The 15,617-nt window shown below is 35.7% G+C and overlaps 1 protein-coding gene across 1 annotated transcript; it reads right to left on the reverse strand.

The window, feature by feature from the left end:
• Positions 1-1,539: 1,539 nt before the first annotated feature.
• Positions 1,540-15,335, reverse strand: LOC108683381 (phosphatidylinositol phosphatase PTPRQ; the record flags this gene model as incomplete). The annotated part of the gene is given in 13 exon segments (XM_018172694.1): positions 1,540-1,640; positions 3,259-3,313; positions 7,747-7,949; positions 8,589-8,708; positions 9,037-9,195; positions 9,478-9,762; positions 10,481-10,675; positions 10,895-11,179; positions 11,424-11,702; positions 12,345-12,629; positions 13,581-13,871; positions 14,564-14,977; positions 15,272-15,335. Coding segments are annotated over 13 exon segments (2,736 nt in total), but the record flags the coding sequence as incomplete, so codon positions are not given.
• Positions 15,336-15,617: the final 282 nt, after the last annotated feature.

The following is a 15,617-nucleotide window of genomic DNA, read 5'->3' on the forward strand; positions in this document are numbered from 1 at the left end:
AACCGCTATTACATAACCGGCGCCTATGCAACACTACCCCTTTATCAAGTTCTAACCTGGAAGGTACACAAAGGTTGTAAAAAAGACGTTATCTTCCCACAGAGAATCGCCGGTACAGCTGATGAAATACCCAAACTCGTCGCATTTCGGCCATGAGTGCCAAAAAATGTTAATTTCCGACGGTGACATTACCTCGCAGCCAAAATTTGATGCAAATAAAACAGGAAATGTACATAAATCAATGCACTGGGTCTGGGATTACTGAGCTCTTCGATATTTCATCCGTGAAATCGCACGTATAATGTGGCTGGTAATTGATGCTCTATTTATTTCATTTATTGTGGATATAAATTTCATTTATTGTGGATAAATGAAAATGCTTCTAAAATTTTCCTTTAATCCGTAAAAACGTAATTCGAGCATTCGATAATTGAACCCCAGTGATATGAATATTGTTTTCAATCAGTTAAAATTCTAGAGCCCTTCGAGTTTAGGGCTTTACTAGGAAATATTTATTATTCGAACATAAAAAAATCTATTTTAAAATATAATCGAAGTTTTTGAGTGCTCTAACTGTGATTTAACTTTAAAGTGCTCAAACAGAACGAATTATCTATTTAACTTCTCATGGTAAGACGATGGGAATTCTTATCTGTCAGCAAAATTCATCCATTAGAAAGTTCCTATGTCAACTTCGGCCCACTCGCCAACTCCGGCTCTGTTCACAGCCGCGATTTGTAAGCTGTAGTTTGTACACGACAAGATGTTTTCCGTCAGATTTTTCTCCGTAGTTCCGGGATCCACAGTCGCTGAAAAACTGGCGTTTGTATCCAAATCGTCGATGATGATTATATAGCTGGTGATATTTCCATTAGCCTGCGCGGGAGTGTCCCAGTCAATGAATATTGTCGCTAGCGTGGTTGTATTGCTTGTAATCTCGGGTGCGTTACTTCCTAGCAGGAAAACATGTTAAAATAAAGCATTTCCACAGTCAGTGATCATAGAATGAAGCCAAATTTTTATCAGTTGTATCTTAGATGATACGGGAAAATGTAGAAAAATATTGGCAAAAGAAAATTTAGCAAAATTCAAAGATTATTCATAACTCGAGATTAGTAGATTTCTGAGACTCAATATATTCATGTAGCTTCTTGTCGATAATTAGTGCAACAATCAACAATATACATGGTTTCAAAATTGCTTCCGTAGAGACTCTTAATTAAAATAAAATCTTGTTAATGGCATAACATCGTTTTCTTACTAATATTAACTTATTATGATGCAGTAATGATAATAACTGACCGAAAATGGAACTTCTTAAGCTCAACACGACACTCTTTATTTGCACTACAACTAACTTGCGTCATCAGAAGTGATATTGCAGACATCCGCCGATCCCTGCTCGGTGGTGACACGGGCTTCATAAAACGTGCCGGGGAAAAAATCATCGGGTGGAATCGCGAACATGTTCTGCTTGGTGTCATTAAACTGTGAAAATTTCTGCTCGTCTCTCCATAAGACAGTTAAATTGTATTGTATTTAGTAGATTGACTCAACACAATCGTTGCTGTATATGGCGTTCCAATCAATGATGATGTTGGTGTCTTTGGCAGTGCATTTGACCGTCAGTTCAGGGTTTCCTGTAAACCAAAAAATCATTTTATAGTTTACGTTCTTGTACTCGTAAATTTAACCATCATGCACACTAACATTTATTAACTTTGTATAATATACAGAACATTGCAAAGTTCTTCTGACATCATAAAATTTTACTTTAATAATTTCTCAGCTTTCCTATATATATGTAAAATAAATTAGTTGCGCACTGAATATATATAATGCTACATGCACTAGGTAGCATTTAGCTTAGTTGCAGCAAAAGCTGGTCACCTGAACAAGCATATATTTATTATTTATTAAAAATAGACGTGTATTGTATCAACCGTGTCCAGTAGTTGCAGCAAAAAGGGCTTTGCTAGGTACCCAGGCCGGTGCCATTGATGGCAAAAAAGGATATTTCGTACTCACAACATTCCTCCAAAGACGTCACCGTGGTTACGGTTTACGGTAAAATTCAATTATTTCGTTTGATCATTATTACTGTACCTGACATATGTCAACTCCCCGGACCTGGCTGTGCCTGACATATACCTGACTGTACCTATTATTATTATTATTATTTATTATTATTATTTTATTATTATTATTATTTTATTAGTATCATTATTATTATCATTAATATTATTATTAGTATTATAATTATTTATATCATCACATTTATCGCTGGAATCATTTCCTGGATAAATTTATCGCTGCCATAATCAAGAAAATTACATCGTTGCATTCCAGATTTACCGGAGGAATGGAAACTAAAAATATGCGAATCTCTCCATAGTAGCAGTGATCTGCGCCTGTTGTTGCGAATTTTATTTCATACGTAGTGCATTCTTCCAGTCTCGTGATGTAGAAATATCGGGTCACATAACCAACAGATTTATCGTGTTTTGGTACTAGTTGCCTCCAATTTTCCACGTGCCGAACGAGGTAACGTTTTCGAGGGCTCCTCTCCTCTTAACCCCTTAGCTAGCGTGGGGGTCTTGAACAATCCGTGAACGTTGCCCTCATTCATTAAATCCACGTCTTTCTTCTCTATTATAGCCGGGTGATCAAACTTTTGCATTTCTAGTGAAATGTTACGTTGGATTTTTAGTGTTTTCGTCGAAAAAGTGTGCGCAGTTTTCTTTCTGTCATCCAGGTCTCTAGAATTATTCTGGTTTCCATAAGAAGATTTTCCATAAGCACTCATACAATCCAAGAAGATGGCATTGGAACCATGTTGGTACCCAATTATGCAATTGTTTATGATATCAGTTATGACCAGTTCTTCCCATTGAAGAGTCAGAGCAGTCTGGTATTCTTCCAGGATGGATAAATCTACAAGAGAATCATTCACACACATAAGAGCAAAGTCGGAATTCCAAATGCAGTAACAGCAAACAATTTTAACAGCCATACAATGATATTTTATTGGATTAAGTTATGAAAAAGGTAGTAATATTTTCGTAACTGGGCTACCTACTTATTGTAAAATAGTAAAAATAGCACATAGTCCCTTAAGCTTCAAGTTTCCTTCCAAATCATGAACACAAACTTCTTACATGAAAATGTAATGGATAAATTCACAGAATTAAGTTGGTGTATTTCAATTTTGCGCAAATTGCATCATTTGTAACGGCTGAATGGACGAGCATAACCTACTTGCATTCATGCAAGTAGATGTAGCCTCCGCTGACAGCTGGACTCCCTGTAGTGCCTGCACAAAATATAAATTCATAAATAAGCAGAAATCCAATGGAAATTTTTATAATTGTGACAGCTCCTAATTCTCGTTCGTTAATTTATTAATATTACCAGTTTCATCCAGACTGACTTAGATGCAGTTGTCTAGTCATATTTCAAACATAGTACAGTACAGGACAAAAATTAAGTAAGCAAAATTGGCCTTGATAAAGACACAAAACTTCATGACCTTTATATGAAATCGTGCCCAACCTTTTCCTATAACATCTAGTTTCTTAGCGCGAAATACAAAACAGGAGGTTTCTGTGAATCAACCTGTTGAAGATGGACCAGAGCCTCGATTCTCAGCTCGGTATCATGAAAATCACCTCCCAAATCATAACTTCGGAATATCTTATTATTGGTTTTTTATTTATTCGAAGGCCTTTCAGCCGCCCGAACTACGCGCACCGGCAGTCTGCGAGGGGCTTTCTTACACGCCCGAGCTTTTGTGACAAGCCAGGATAGCGCTTTCGCACTCTGTTTTTACCCAGCGATTTTTTTTAGTGTAAGCCTGCTATTCGGAGAAAATCTACCTGGCAAAACCGCAACTTAGAGCTATCCTGACGGTTTAGCCTGATGCATTTCAACAATAACGTTTCGATCAGCTACCAATTTTACCTGAAAGGAACAGAAGTTCTTATGAGCTAGCTGGTATTTATAAACCATATGCATGAATCAGGATATTACTTACCTTTTTCGTGTCGTCGTTGACGTAAGAGTGAACTTTCAAGTACAGGGTGAGCAAAATTATCATTGTCTTTAGGTTGGAAACCATTATCCACGAGTCCGTTTTACGTTAAGTAAATGAGAATGAGTATACCATGAGATTTACCAAAAAATCTCAACCAGCTTTATTTTTCTACTCCGGTATGACTTTTATTTATGTGATTAATTTCTTAATTAATATAATACAGTTACTTTTCAGGCACAGATTAACAATTAGGTGATGCCAGTAATTTACAGCTAGTAAAATGAACATTTAGGCCGTGAATTTCAGATTCAATTCTCTTTTTCAGAAACTATCAGTCCTTTACAATTTTATGACGTCTAACCAAGCAATTGAGTAGTTGTAAGGGATTGAAATCATTGTTATTTAACTATCGGAGTATTAATTCTATAAGTTGTTCATAGTCCGGAATTTTAAATTGTCAATTTAGTTTAGAGCGTACTGAAGGCTAAGTGCGGAAGGATAAAGTGATAGGATTATTGCGTCGTGGAAAGCCGGAGCGGAGGTATGTGCTGCGTTAGGGTGTAAATATGTTAATTATATGTGAATACATTTGATGTGGGCAAATTGTGTTAATATTTAGGTCATATATTTATCAATTCATAATGTTTAGCTTACTATTATTTATCTGTTTCATTTGTTTCTTATATAGGAAAGCCTCAAAATGGAGAGTTAGAGTCATATGGAAATTTAGCCTCAAATCAATAGCTGGACAAAATGGATAGCTGGACATAACCAAAGCACCCAAGAGGAAAGCTGTAAAGTGTTAATGTGCCGAAGTTATTTTTTATTATTTGATGTGCTCATTTGAAATTGTGGTGAAATAAAGTGTTCTAATTGTCGTGCATTAATGACTATACCTATACGATTATGAAGGCTAGTTGATGGTTCCGAGAGCCCCAACATAGTTATTTTAGTTCTGGTCAAGGGCAGTATAATGTTGAATCTGCACATGTTGGTAGGTTGATGATGAATTATATATCACGTTGATGAATTATATTTATGTGCACGTAAGAATTATTAAAAACGTTGAATGTTAGATTTACAGTGTACAGTGTGTAAGTATTTTTTTCGTGCGTGTGTATGAATATGTGGGTAAAAATTTCTTGAATATATCAATGGTTAGATTTCTGGCAACATAAAATTCAATACGATGTTCAAACAACATCGTTATTAGATATTAATTTGAATGCCTGAGATTCAGAAATCTCATGCATTTTTTGAGTTATTGTCTAAAGCTTTTTAGTGAGTTAGTTTCAATGAACAGACATAATTCAAGACTCAGGCAGTGTCCAGCTTATTAGGCGTCTAATAAAAAAGGGATTAAAAATAGTTCAACTTAATTATTCAGTTATTCACTATGACTCACGGTACCGACATATATGATCATCTATCTGAACAATGCAGGGAGGAAAAAGGCCTACCACATGATTATTGATATTATTTTTAAATATTTAAATAGATATTTGATGATGAAAAATATTTTCTAAGCGTATTAGTGGATGAAATAAAAAATATTAAAGATAAAAATAATAACTTCATAGATAAAGAATAATTCCGATTCTCATTGCTTGCTGTACATGTTGACAAGAAACAGTTATATTTTTAACAAAACTGCATTCACAGAGTGTATTCAATGTTAAAAAATTTGTATATTTAATTCGTTAACAAATAATTTTTTAACATAAAATAAAATCTAGTCTTTTTAGCTGCAGTCGATTATCAATATGAAGAAATAAAATTTAAAAAGTCGAAAAATGATGACAAAAGAAGTGATTACATTATTTTCACATTCACTATTTCTACCAAGATTTTCTTGCCCTTCATGTCTACCATGTGCTGATAATTTAGGACGCATGTACTGAAAAACTGCAATTGAACCCAATAAAAAACTGCACTAACATCAATTAACTTTAACTAAAAATTCCTTTTCTGGCTCACTTCTCGAAGCTTCGTATATGTCCGGTGAACTATTTCACACTGATTCTCCTTAACCTGATCACGTATAATGAAAACATCGGGCACTTCCTACCATCGATCTGTGCGCTAACGTCACCGATAACACTCCATTGTTTGCACTTGTATCAGTGAGCGCAATCATCCGTCTCACTGTTACAGAGAATTTTTTACATCCATGTTATCTCAATTCTATCAATAGGGGTAATTTTTGGGTGCAAGGGCATTAAAATCGGTCGTATCACTCCTGCGAAAAAATATTCGGTTCTATTTGTCACTTAATCCGAGAATCAACGTCAATTGGTCATCAGTCATTGAAGATTCAAAACACAAGTGATAAATATTTAAGTATGTTTTTAAAATCTTATATCATCAGTCATATAGGCAGGAGGAGTCAAGAAACTAGTGCCGTCGCATTGCTTATAAAGATTTAAATCGGTTTTCAAAAGTTTCTAGTCGAAAGTCAAGCTTGGATTTTTCTAGGTTTACCTTCTTCCTGCTTCAATTTGCTAATCATAACCAACATCTTAGTTATCGGCTAAAAAATTGAATGAATTGCTAAATGCTCTACTAAATGTTTGATAATTTCACTTCAGTGTGCTTTAGCATATTAGTAATATTTTTGATTTACTTCCAAGCGGCTTAAATAAGCACGAAAAAAATACGAGAACTAAAAGCAGGAAAAAATGTTTTGCCCAGAAGAGCTTTTTTTTAACATATTATCCTTGACACATGAATATTGTGGAGCATGTTTGTCATTCCCGATGCAAGTGCAATCAATTTTATCATCTGAAGGAAATGCTGAGCGAAGCCTTATCTGCAGCTGCACATTCTTGGGCATTATCTCCCCCTACACAAAGACTGCCTGCTAAAAAATAACATATCAACATAAATAATTCATCAGTTTTCACGAGTATAAGGGCATTACTTAGTGATCTCGTTGTATAAGGCTTAAAACTTCAAAATCTAATCAATTACTCACGTAGTGACAATACAAGAGAAAGTCCCACACTTGAAAAAGCGAAGTAAACCAATAATATTCTGTTAAATGATCTTCATAATGCATGCAGAGCGATTAATCGAAAAGTATTTGAGGTGCCGGTTAATGCCACAAAAAAATAAAGGACTTTGAGCTGCAATGTAAATCAGCCGATATTTCTATACATTACATAGTTTTCCGATTACAGTCTTAACAGATTTTAGATTAAGTCCCAATAAGAGAGAGCTCATGAGAGTCAATAGCTACACGAGATGAATGTTTTGAACGATGAATGATCACGAAGATCAGAATTAATGCGACGACAATGCAAACGCTGATAATTGATAAGACGACAATAAGGGCGGTCCGGTCTTGTGCTGCGGTGTACTCCGAAGTGTGGACCGCTGGGCTGCAGCCCGCACTGGAGCAAGCCTAAAAAGATAAATAATCTTATATCTTCTTAAGAATTCACCAAATTTCTACATTAAAATAAAGAGCTACCTTGAATATGATTTTGAGATTATCTGGCCGTAATTTTATTGCATTATATATAACCAAAACTTATGATTTAGCAAAATTTTTGGTTAAATTGTTTCTTCTGTGAAATGCTTGCGGAAAACTGGAAAAAGCTTATGAACTTGAACATTTACGCCTGTATAGCAGGTGTAGATAGAAATTTTGCAATATTGAGTAATTACAATGGAATTAATCGACAACCTGACTTACACAAAATAGCATTTACCTTCACGGAAAAGTCATACAGCGTGTCACTTTTCATGCCTTCGACAAGGACATACTCCTCTGATACGTCGTCGTAGACTTTCGTGTTGACCGATAAACTATAGACAGAATCAGGCCCGTTCCAATACGCAGGAGGGCCCCAGGACAGCCTCATGGAGTTGGAGCTTATCTCAAAAACCTTGAAGTTCTGAGGCTCTGTCGGTGCTGTTGACCAAATGTACAGGTAAACGTGGGGGCTGAAGTATGTATCCAGTGTTTGGTTAAAGGTTTCCGATAAAAAATGTAACAATCTATGTTCATTTTTCAGGATTATTTGTGGAAATCATGCGGCTGATGTCGATACTGTGCTTCTGGACATGCCATTGGGATTCATTTAATAGGGAAAATACAGCAATATGAAATAAAAAGCGAAAAATAAAAGCTAGGAAGTTACCCGGACAGTGCAGGGTATAGGATCTGCCAAATCAATGATATGGTTGAGACGTTGAACAGCAAAGCTCTCACTCATCTCAACGCGGTTTACATCAGATTTTGGTAAATTAATCATCTGCCACATCGATTTCACGGTTATAGAACTTTAGAATGGTCTGAATAAAATTTGAGGTGTTCCTTACATCACAAGCTCAGCACCTAAGTAAAAATTCGTTTCATGCTATCCTGCATCTGACAACGAACCTCTCACATGCCTCAAAAGTTACACTTAGCAAAAATATGGTGGTCGGCCGTCCTTTAAATGAAACCAAATTGCCGTTTTCTTTGAAAGGTCGGCCACTCATACGTCGGTGTGACCATTTTTTTATTCTAATTTCGAACAGTTTACGTTGCAGATGTGACAACACTCACCTGCTGCAAACGTGGCGCAGCTGAAGCATTGAGGGACGAGGTAGTCGGAGGAATTTGTGAAGCAAACAAGATACTCTGTGTAGGGCTGTAAATCTTTGAGCTGCGAGCTCCCGTCTGACGCTTAAAATAAAAACCCGGTGCAGTTAATTAATTTGAGATCAGAATGCGCGAAGTTAAAGTAAATAATAATAAAGGCTGTGAGATCATGAACATCAGAAATAATTATTGATGTCCTTATTCAATGAACCACACTGAACCTTACAATGAACTATACTGACACAGTAAATAATGGCAGGCTTTAAATTATGATTCATAGATTCAACGTCAACGCTAACGTAAAATATTCATGCCAGTTACTGATCTGGTAAATGTTGAGAGACAGTTTAGAAATTCTGTCCATGAATAAAGGTGCAAATGTAAACTTCTGTAGAATTTCTTTGTCACTAACCTGTAACATATTTTGAGTCATGGAAAGTTGTCACACTTCCTCCTAAATATGTGCCGTCCCAAGTAAGTAGGTATTCAGCTTCAGCACATTCTTCAGAATACTCCCAGAATACCGTAACTTGTGTTGATGAGTCTGCTTCGCATTTACCGTTCGTAACCACTGTAAATGCAAATAAAAAATCACTTAAAATGTGTTTTTTTACACTACACTTGGATCCCATAAGGGAAGGAATTCGAAAATAAATGCAACCGCCATTCAAATATACATTAAATTATTAAGAAAGATCCGTTTTTTTACCGACGTGGAAAGATCCGTGGATTTTTACCGACGATATGCAACTTTATAACCAATGGGGAGCAATAAACAAGAGAAATTTAAGAGCATGGAAAGAGTTTATGGAAAAATTCAAAAATGAAGGTTGAAGTGAAGTGAAGCACAGACCTTTTGTTGGAGTGGTCACAGTTTGACTGGCAGAAAAATTTCCTTCACCGGCCCCATTGACTGCGGCCACCTCCACCTCATAGCTCGTGCAAGCGAAAATATTTTCCGTGATATTCACTTGTGTTTTGGACCCATCAGCAGACTCTTGGAGGGTCTGATTGTTGTCTCCAGTGAGTGAAATTGTATAACTTTGTATCAAACCGTTCGCTTCCTCAGGCGGCGTCCATTCCACAAAGACCAAAAAAATCGTGGCATAAAGTTCGACGATTTCAGGTGCGCTGCTCTCTGTATAATGCAGCATTTACTTTCATTAGATTAATTAATGAAAAACTATCAGAATTATCACCTCTCAGCCTCAGAACTTACCTCTGTTTAGGAATAATGCATCATTATAATTTTTTTTAAATAATTTATAGAAATTCAAATTATTCCAATTTATTGTGATGGTACTGGCATAATTACCAAATTTTAAATATGTGGGCTGGTGAATTTTATTAGAAATTTAATTAAAAAATTACAGTTTTTAATTCGTTATGCACGGCTATCATATAGTCGAGGCATTACAATTATCTTCAAATGCAAACTAAGAGACATAAAAATGAACGAATTAGCCGAAATCTTGCGCAATGTTATCATCTGTGTTTCTATTAAAAAAAAATTTCACGTTGGTGGCTTTAAAAATGTAAAATCGCGTACATTTTTGTTGTAGCTTTACTATGTATTTCAAAATTGTATCTCTAAATTTTCAAGTGCGGGTGGGATGTTATGTACTGGCACGGTACAATAGGAGAGAGGATGTGTGACTGAATGGTAGCGGCATGAGAGCCTGACTTCGAAAATGAACCGGGGACTTGGGAACCATTTTTGTCCGTGATATAATCTACCTTAAGTGGTCCCTCATCTCCCAGTACACGGGATATGAAACAAAATAAATGCATCATGTCAGATCATTTCAGCCTTAATATATTTTTTAAATCGTTAAGGAATTTTATAATAAACTAACTTGCGTCGCTGGAATCGACCCAACACTCAGCACTGAAGTCCAGATTTTCTGTCTTCACAAAGAAATGGTAGGAAGTCCCATGGAAGAAGTCCTGTGAAGGCAAGTCAAAGGAGTTCTCTTCAACCAGGGTCTCGTTTTTCCGATTCTCATTTTTCCAGGGAATGAAAAGGTCGTACTGAATTATGTACGCTTCTTCTATACAATCAAACGGTATCAAGTATTTTCAGTCATCTATTACAGTTCCAAATATTTGTACCGTTGCGTAAAATTCGAGCAGTATTTTGAATAATGCACTTAAAGAACTCAGGAAATATGGGAATGACAGCATCATTTTATTGCATCTACATGTAATCCTTTGGGATATAAATAAGTGTTGTCTCCAGGAATCTAATTATAATTCATCAAAATAATTACCTGGCTCTAAAGTGCTCAAACTTTCCGGTGTGGAAAACTCTCCTTCACCGGCCCCATTGACTGCGGCCACCTCCACCTCATAGCCCGTGCAAGCGAAAATATTTTCCGTGATATTCACTTGTGTTAAGGACCCATCAGCAGACTTTTGGAGGGTCTGATTGTTATCTCCAGTGATTAAAATTGTATAGCTTTGTATCAAACCGTTCGCCTCCTCAGGCGGCGTCCATTCCACAAAGACTGAAGAAGCCGTGGTAGAAATCCTGGTAATTGCAGGAGCGCTGCTTTCTGTTGAAAGCAGTATTTATTCGTCCTAAGATTAACATAAATTACGATGAACATTGGATAAACGAGAAAGAAATTTAGCATATGCCAAAGTACTCCAAACACTCGAAAATTTTAATAGCTATAGGGATTATCTATTTTATACAATTTTTCCAAATAATTTATTTTTTAAATTACTACAACTCCTTAGGGACTATAACTTATGGTTTTTTTCTTAAATATAGCAAGCCCTAAAAAGTAAACTAACTTGTGTCGCTAGAATTGACGTGGCATTCATCCGTGATATTCTGATCTTCGGTTGCTACAATGAAATGGTAGACCGTCCCTGGTAGGAAGTCCGTCTCGGGAAGGTCAAAGTAATTCTCTGTCACTGAAGTCTCGTTACTCCAATTTTCGTTTTTCCAGGGAATAACTATATCGTACTGAACTTTATACGAGTACTCTTCACAATCACGATAAATAGGGGTCCACTGAGTGTAAATTCCTGATGAGCTGACATTGCAAACCAAGCTTAAGTTCGAACTCTCTGAAATATAAAGAAATGCACAGCGTACGAATCATAAAATATTTCAGACTTCAGAAATGTGTCATGAAGATCTGATGTACGTTTTCATTCAACCACGTTTTTTGCGTCGTAAAATGATTTTTTTTTCTATATCAGTTAAGTCTCGGGGATAATGTTTAACATAGGGAACGAATGCAAAAAATTTTGAGAGTAGTGGAAGAATGTGAAAAGTATGCGAGAGTTAGTAATTCACACTTGCAGGAAAGAAGTTTCCAAGGAAGTATCGCAATTCGTACCTTGACAAAGGAAGGTTTGAAACCGTAAAAAATTCATTGAGTGCTAGTATCCAAGTTAGGTTGGAATATTATTTAAAGATATCTCTATATTGCTTCTTTATTTACATGCTAATAGCCATGTACACGAGTCGATATCATAGGAAATTAGTGACGAATATCTTCAAAAAAAATAAAAGAAAAAACAAATTGAGATTGCAGCTTTTACATATATTTGCGGCTTATTTACTGAAAGCCGCGTACATATAACTGCGTATATTTTTATGTGACGGCGTATATTTTTAGTGGCGTATATAACGGCTATGATTTGATATCTACTAAAATAAGATTCACAAGATATTTCATTAGGAAAAAGTGATCATATTCTCACCTCCTATCTCGATAAGATGCGTGACCACATCGCTTGGGGGTCCATTACCAGCTCCGTTAACCGCCACCACTTCGACGGAGTAGCTGACGCAAGTTTCGAGTCCTGTTGCTTCGTAAAACGTATCAGGGGCATTTACTTCAACTGAAATGTTCTCACTGGAGTTGTTATTAATGATTACGATGTAATTGGTAATGATGCCATTCGCTGCTACTGGTGCGTCCCACTCAACTAGGAAGGGGGACTGGTCGTTTTCAGTGACCGTCACGTTCTCAGGTGCACCTGGCTCTGAGTTTTTGGTTATCAAAATAAATAATTAACAATCAAGGAGAATAGTTGTTACATAAGTTTCTTTTCAGTAATAAAATATAAATTGGTTATGAAAATGAATAATAAATAAAGCACTTATGCTGCTGGGATGTGGCAAACAGAGCAAATATGCTCCCTATATAGTGCATATATGATCACGCAGAGCATTTCAAATATTTTCAAAGACAATTGACAAACAATTTACTTCAACTTCAAATAAATGAAGGAAAATCAACAAATAAAATTGCATAAGAAGCAGAGATAAGTAACGGTGATATTTACAATACAAGCATAAAAAAAGACTGCCTCCCCTGCTCAATGCTCAAGTACAGCGATATTCGTATCAGTCTTGAAAAGTTGTATGAATAATGATTAAATTTTTGAACAAAGACCTCCATTTATCTAAATTATTTTTTTTTTGCAAACAATAATGTATCTAATTACCTTTTTCAGGTGATGTGCAGCTAATATAGGCGTCGTCACTAGTGGCATTATTGTAGACGGCAGACACGGTGAACGAGTAATCGGCGTACGCCAAGTAATCGTAAAATTCTATTTCTGTTTCTTTGGTAGTAATTGAAGCGTTGTCTGATTCTGAACTCCAAAGACTCTCGGCCGTCCAGGCAACACTGAACTCCAAAGGTTTACATTGGAGGTCATCCATTGGGTTTTTCCATGACAAAATCAAAACATCTTGAATATTATTACAGAACAGTTGCTTCGGAGGCAGGGTTTCTACACGAAGAAGAGAACTTTTTTTAGTAATAATTAGAAATGTAAAAACGTATAATGTACCTCCCTACTTGGTGCTCGAGTACAGCGATATTCGTATCAATCCTGGAAATTTGTATGAATTGTGATTAAACTTTTGAACAAAGACCTCCATCTATCTATTTAATTTTTTTGCAAACAATAATGCTATGGAATTACCTCTTTCAGGTGATGTGCAGTCAATATAGGCGTCTTCACTGGTGGCATTATTGTAGACGGCAGACACGGTGAACGAGTAATCAGCGTACGCCAAGTAGTCGTAAAATTCTATTTTCGTTTCTTTGGCAGTAGTTGAAGAGTTGTCTGATTCTGAATTCCAAAGACTCTCGGCCGTCCAGGCAACACTGAACTCCAAAGGTTTACATTGAAGGTCATCCATTGGGTTTTTCCATGACAAAGTCCAAACATCTTGACTTATATTACAGGACAGTTGCTGCGGAGGCAGAGTTTCTACACGAAGAAGAGAACTTCTTTTAGTAATAATTAGAAATGTAAAAACGTATAATGTAAACGTGCTCTCATGTAAGACTTTTTTTAAAGATATGTTTTATTAGACATCGTCAATCGAGTGTCTTATGCATTGCAATTAAACTCATTTTGAGAGACTGCAAGCAAGAATATATAAAGATATTTAACTATCTTATTGAGCAAACCTCAAATTTTTATTTTGAACTATCGTACGGCACTGAGATTTTAGTAATTTCATATTAGGAAATGATGTTTCAATGCGTAATTTTATAGGTTTTCTCCAATCAAAAGATACCCGAAACTACTATTGCAACAAGAAATATCGGCCCCGTTTTCTCTTTTAATTTTTTGGACAAAGTCTGTGAATTGTAGAAATTACGAGAGAGTTTTAGACCAAGCTAAATTAAATACTCATAGTTTTTATATTAATTTAAATCACGATATAAATCAAGTTGTAAAACAATTAAGAAACCTTCAGAAGTATTATAACTCTATATGAAAGCCTACAAAAAATATAGCACTCAAATACACACTATTATTTTTGATATTTAACATCTGTATCCTTCTTAGGCTCCTAAGTGTAGCAATAAAACAAAGAAGAGATGTCACTCGATATGGAACCTGAGCATAATTAAAATAATTATTCTTATAAATAAAAGATTCTTCAAACTAACCATCAGGTAATGTGTATTCACTTTTTAAAGAGCCTTCGTAATAATACCCGTTCGGATCAAATCCCAAAGGAATTATGGTGAGCTCCAGGTCGTATGACGTGCAGGCATCCAAACCAGTGATGTCGTAGAGCACCATGGTCGTATTTTCCTTTTTATTTTCAAATTGGTCCACGAAATTTTCTGTCTCATCAAAATCCCCTTTGTACCATAAATCATTGTCTTCCAAACTAGTGTGTAGATTCGTCGAGGTCACTTGGAGATTTTCGTTTATTTTTTGATTGGTATGCAAACAGTCTCTTGTCTCCGATGATGATCCGTGATTTATTTTCACAAAGCAATACTGTACTCTTTCACCTGCATATACTTCCCACTGGACTTCCAGTGCTGTCTCATAATATGTCCTTACTGTGAAGTCTGGGGAAAAAAAATAATTTAGGGGGGTCTGGGGGATATTTCCTTCCAATAATTTAGTACCATTAATTTCGGGTGTCATGCTTCAAAGTCATGATTAGAGGAATGGAAATAATAACATAATAAAAAATATTTATTAAAGTCAAACCTTCAAAGCATATAAACACTAAATATATTGTACTTGATCAGCTCGCAAATGAAAACTTGAGCCTCAAAACTTCAATTATTTCCATGGCGTCATATATCAAACGGGAAATTATTTTATCGTAAAAATTTTGATGCCAAATAACGTCTTACTTGCATCTATGACATTCGCTTTTGTAAGCCCAGCGGTTACGCCTGAAGAGAGATGAGTTGCTTCCTATATACGGGGAAATATGAGTGAGAAGTATGAATAGTACATATTTTTAGATCAGAAGCTCGAGTAAATTTTATATGAACTAGATGGTGCCATCTCATCCATGCAATATCGTCCAATAATTGTTGCGGCCTCAACATAGAAATTTGATATAAAATCATAAAAAACGTTTCGGAATTTTTGATGGTTTAATATTTGGAATTATGAACAAAATTAAAATTCGTATCTATAATTTTTATGTAGTGCCTTTTGTCATCAATATAACTAATATCAAGGCAGCTAGAT

This window comes from Hyalella azteca, unplaced genomic scaffold (genome assembly GCF_000764305.2).
Source record: "Hyalella azteca isolate HAZT.00-mixed unplaced genomic scaffold, Hazt_2.0.2 contig3521, whole genome shotgun sequence".
Taxonomy (NCBI): Eukaryota; Metazoa; Arthropoda; class Malacostraca; order Amphipoda; family Hyalellidae; genus Hyalella; species Hyalella azteca.